The 4847-nt window shown below is 61.7% G+C and overlaps 1 protein-coding gene across 1 annotated transcript; it reads left to right on the forward strand.

Moving 5' to 3' along the window:
* On the forward strand, positions 1 to 2931 carry LOC135892342 (protein S100-A6). Its single transcript, XM_065420068.1, has 3 exons — positions 1 to 106; positions 1467 to 1629; positions 2711 to 2931. Exons 2-3 carry the CDS (start codon positions 1492 to 1494, stop codon positions 2846 to 2848), a joined length of 276 nt encoding a protein of 91 aa, XP_065276140.1. The 5' UTR covers positions 1 to 106; positions 1467 to 1491; the 3' UTR covers positions 2849 to 2931.
* The last annotated feature ends 1916 nt before the right edge of the window (positions 2932 to 4847 follow it).

Genomic DNA, 4847 nt, shown 5'->3' on the forward strand with positions numbered 1-4847 from the left:
GGTTGCTGGGCTGGGCTCCGGCCCGCTATATAACGGCAGCCCGCGGGCGGCTCCCTCACCCCAGCCCCGCGCCTCCTTCACACCCGCAGCCCGCTCCGTTGTCTCGGTGAGTCTGGTTCGTTCCTCTCCTCCCGCCCCGGCTCTGGCGGGGGGCTCCCCCTCCCTGCACGCAGCTGAGCCCCAGGGTCCGGGTCCGTTCCCTTGAGCTCGGCAGCCCCCCGGGTTGGGCAGCCCCCACTTTGCCTGGGGCTTGCCCGATCCGTGTTCACACGGTCCGCAGCTCCGCGCAGCCCGAGCCCGGCTCCGCTCCGCGCCGGGCGCCTCGCAAGCAAAGAAGCTGCGCCCGGGATCTGCGCGGGGTGTGAACCCCGGGTCGGCGCCCCTCTTGCGCGGGATCTGCGCCCTCCGGCCCGGCTCGGTGCAGAGGGAGGAAAACTCCGCCGGAGCCGGGCGGGGCTGGGTGACTCCCAGTCTGTGGCCAAGTCTCTGCGCCACAGCCCAATGCGTCGGGTTTGGCGACCCCTTGTGGAAACGGGCGGGGGAAACACTGGACCCCTCCCCGCCCCCGCTTTATACCGCGACTCGCTGTACAACCGGGGTCCGGGCCCCCCTTGCATGGAAAGAGGCGGGTGGAGGGGCTGTATGAATCCCCTGCTGCTTAGACCCCTCGGGAGTGAGGGACCCCGGGGCTGCGCCTCTGGCGCTGGGGGCAGACGGGTGGGGCAGGTTTGGCCCGTATGGAAGGAAGGAGACAGACCCGAGACCGAATTTGGCCCTTGGTCGCCCTCCTGTGGTCTCTCTGGCCGTGCCACAGAGCCCCTCACCCTGGGGTCTGGTCACCTACAGCCTTTCCTCTTCCTCTTCCTCTGACCTTCCCCCGCGGAGCTCAGGGCTGCGCTCACCCCTGGGGCTAACGCGCCAGCGGGGAGGGGGCGGCTGCCTCACCCAACGCCCACGTGCTCGGGAGTCTGGCCGCTGACTTCAGTGCCTAGCGGACCAAGGCCAAGGTCCGTGGAAATTTGAGACCATCCTTCAGTCTGGCCACTCACTCTGTGCAGGTCCCTTCCCCCCAGGCCCGCTGTCTGTTGGCTCCCTCCCTGGGCGCTGAGATGGGCAGAAACTCCTCACCCCCGTTTTTCTGGGAATGCCACGTTTATGCGGCTCTCCTGAGAGATGCTGGGCTGGAGGCCAGGGGAAAGGGCCCCAGGTGCCGTGGAGCGCTCCCTGGATGGGAGGGCATGGCTCACAGAGCAGAGTCCTTCGGGGTGAGTTAGGGGGAGTTCCCCAAACTTCCCAGCTTGTCCTGTTCGTTCGGGCTTGTCTCTTCCCCCCAGGGCAGGGATTCTGGGGCTGGCTTTGCTCTTCCAGTTCTAGTGGTTCCGTTTCCAGAACGGGTCCTCTGTTCCCCCGAGGCTCCGTGTCCTGGCCTCGCTCACTGACTGTGTTCTTCTCCTCGCTCCCCTCAGATCTACCCACCACAGACCTGCAGAGATGGCAGCACCTCTGGACCAGGCCATCGGGCTCTTGGTCAGCATTTTCCACAAGTACTCAGGAAAGGAAGGGGACAAGAACACGCTGAGCAAGAAGGAGCTGAAGGAACTAATCCAGAAGGAGCTGACCATTGGGGCGGTGAGTGTGGCTGGAGACGGGGTCACAGGTGTTTGAGGATTTGCATGTTGGACTTGGTGAAAATCAGCCCCCAGAAAAGTCCATCCTCTGTTCTTGTCGTAAGCACATTAGTGACCCAGGCCAGCTCCCTGTTGATTGCAGCTGGCTCTGCTGTGAGTGAAGGAGACGCGTTAGGGTTGTTTGCATTACGTTAGTGCAGAGAGGCCCTGGGCGGGGTTGTGACTCTGTTGTGTTAGGTGCTGTACAAACGAGAGCCCCTGCCCTGAAACGCTCACACCCGAACTAGACCAAGCGTAGGAGGGGCGAGAGGTGGGAAGTGAGCTGGGACCAGAACCTGCGTCCCCAAGTCCCACTCCAGAGCCCTTGCCCACAGCCTCTCCTGGAGATCTTCGCAGCTCTCTGTGAATGCAGAAATTTTGCAGCCTGCGGCCAGAGCTGCCTCTTGTTCCGCCCCTGCTGCATCACTGTGACAGCTACAAAGCTGGCAAATCTCCTCGGCTAAGAATTCCCCGGGCGTGGGTGTAGATCTAGTGTCGTCCGCTCCTGTGTCACCCGCTCGGGGGACAAGCAGGGTGAAGGGGGTGTGTGTGGCCAGAGTGCCGCTGCACTCCAGCAATCCCCAGCTGGCAGAGTGCCCCCTAGGAGCCGTAGGCAACTGCCCCCAGGTTCAGGGGGCTCTCAGGCCTCCCTGCTCGGCGACACCCAGTGTGTACCAGGCTGTTCGGGCGTCTTTTGCACTTTACACAACAAAAAATGACGTGAAGAAACTATGTGGGGTCCCAAGTCACAGTGTTAGTCATAGAGTGGAAGGCGGGAACAGCCACCAGATCGTCTAGGCGGACTTCTTGTATAGCAGGGGCCACCAGCCCCCTGCCTCTATCCCCCCTCCCCCCAGCACCTGCATGCTAAACCCAACCACCAAAAGCTCTCCTCTCATAGCAGCAGTTGTGGGCTGGGAAAGGAGGCTTCCGGGAAATGTTAAACCCTGCACCAATGTATCCCCCCACCCCCAGTGCACCTGGAACCCAGACTGTCCCCTCCCTGGGTTGTGATTGGCTTCTGTGCTTTCCTCTGGCTCTAGAAACTGAAGGATGCTGAAATTGTTGGGCTCATGGCGGATCTGGACCGGAACAAGGACCAGGAAGTCAACTTCCAGGAGTACGTCACTTTCCTAGGTGCCCTGGCCATGATTTACAACGAGGTTTTGACATCTAAGTAGTAGTAGACGGGCCGAAGCAGCATGCTGGGGAATGCGCCCCGATGAGTCACTGCGTATCCAATAAAATTTTGTTTTGTACATTGCTGCTGTTGATGGGGCCTGTTTTTGTAAAGCTCAATAAACGTCGTTGGATTTTGAGAGGGTTTCAGGAGCTGGGCTCCAGGTGGGGCTGGGACCAACTGTTTCCGCAAGGGGTCACCTTGTTGATTTTATCGGTTTAACGGGTGAGGGCAGAAAGTCAGGAGCGGGCGATGAGCACCAGGGAGATGCTGCAGCACTTCACCTGCCCAGGCGGGGTCTGTGTGTCACACGCACCAAGCCAGGGGGAGAGAAGGCTTATCTCTAGACTGGCAATCGGGGGTGGGAATCCACCCCCGTGCGAGCCTGGTGCAGACTCCTGGGCACCCTGCTGACGTGGGTTAAGGTTTAATGCCCTGTGAGCGAGTCCCACGTCAGCGAGGACTAGATCAGCCGCCCTAACAAACTATTCACGCACATCAGCAGGGCGCACGCGGACACTCTGACCGCGGCAGGCTAGATTCACACCCCGGCGTGGCGTGGGCTAATGGCTCCCAAGCCCTGAGCCTCCGAGCGAGCTGGTGTCCACAGCCGGGCCTGGGCGACCCGGGGGACTCTCTGGGGTGGGTCACTCAGAGCTGTCCAGCCCTTCTAGCAAAGAACTGCAGGGAGATGCTGACCCAGCCGTCTGCCTCGCAGCCCGCAGCGGCCCTGCACTCAGCAGCCACCCCACTGGGATATGGAGGAGGCTAGAGCCCTTAGGAGCCTGGGAGAGCCCTGGGGCTCCCTAAGCACTCTGCCCTGCAGGGCTGCAGCTGGCTAGAAGCCCTGGCCCGCCCTGCCCAGGCCCTCATGGCTCCTGCTCGTTAACCACCAGGATCCCCTGGTTCCTGTAACGTTAGGGGAGGATGTGGTCGCTCCACCCCTGCAGCGCAGCCGTGTCAGCGCTCAGGGGAGCTGTGGGAGTGGGTGGGGCTGCAGGTGTGTCACCATGGCAATACCTGCGAGGCGGGGCTCGGCTCGCGCACCTGGGGCCTTGTCAGCACGTGGTGAGAGCTATTCGCCGGCTTAGCAGGAGTCCCGCAGCCAGCGAGAGATCTGGCGACATCCCAGCGCAAGGAAAGCCACCGGGTGCTGCTGACAAACCTTCCTTTAAAGGGGCCCTGAGCCCCCTCGGCTTTATGGTCCTGACCGCGGGATGCGGGGCCGCCTGGGCAGAGATGGGTGTCGCCCTGGCAGTGCTTGGCCCCAGCGGGCTCTTCGAACAAAGGAGGGGCTCGTTCCTCTCTGGAATGCCCCGGTGACCGGCTACATCGGATACTGTGTACATAGTGCGTGCGTAGAACGAATGTCTGCCTAGTGCCATAAACTATTGATGTGCCTCCAGACCCCCCATCTACTAGTGAGTAATATGCCCCCCCCCGGGCTCCCACACCCTATAGCCCTCTGGGCCAATCCACAGCGACCCCTAGGGCTGTGTATCCTGCCCCCAAGGGCTGGCCTGGAGCTTGGCAGAGAGCGAATGTCGCAGAGGGAGAGGTGCGGTCCCAGCATAGCGTCACTCGCCCCGGGGCAGAGGAGCCGTTCCCAATAGGGATATTAGGGCTGCCCAACAAGGAACCGCTTCCTGCTAGTGAGACGGATGGTTCGAGAACCGACAGGCCCCAGCTAAAAGCAGGGCCTCGTCCTGCCTGCTGAGGTGTGTGCACGCCCAGAGTATGAGCCAGTCCCTTCCCGTGTCCTGAACGAGACCGACGTGGGGTGGTGGAAAAGGAAATGGAGAGACAGAGACTTGAGCAAGGGGCAGAGCCAGGCGTAAAACCCAGGAGCCCTGTGCCCCTTGCCTGCCCTCGCTGCACTGCTCCCCTTCTCAGGAAGGGGAAGATTTACGCGTGGGTAATTAACGACTCGGATTTCACAAGGTAACTGTCTGCTTGGAAAGCTTGTGCTCTGGGGCACTGTAGGGCAGTGGGTCTCAATC

This window comes from Emys orbicularis, chromosome 20 (assembly GCF_028017835.1).
Source record: "Emys orbicularis isolate rEmyOrb1 chromosome 20, rEmyOrb1.hap1, whole genome shotgun sequence".
Taxonomy (NCBI): Eukaryota; Metazoa; Chordata; order Testudines; family Emydidae; genus Emys; species Emys orbicularis.

Bases quoted from the DNA above. Each gene is read 5' to 3' on its own strand.
- LOC135892342 (XM_065420068.1), top strand. From the start codon at position 1,492: ATGGCAGCACCTCTGGACCAGGCCATCGGGCTCTTGGTCAGCATTTTC. The intron at 1,630-2,710 runs GTGAGTGTGGCT...CTCTGGCTCTAG, and splicing joins AGGAGCTGACCATTGGGGCG to AAACTGAAGGATGCTGAAAT.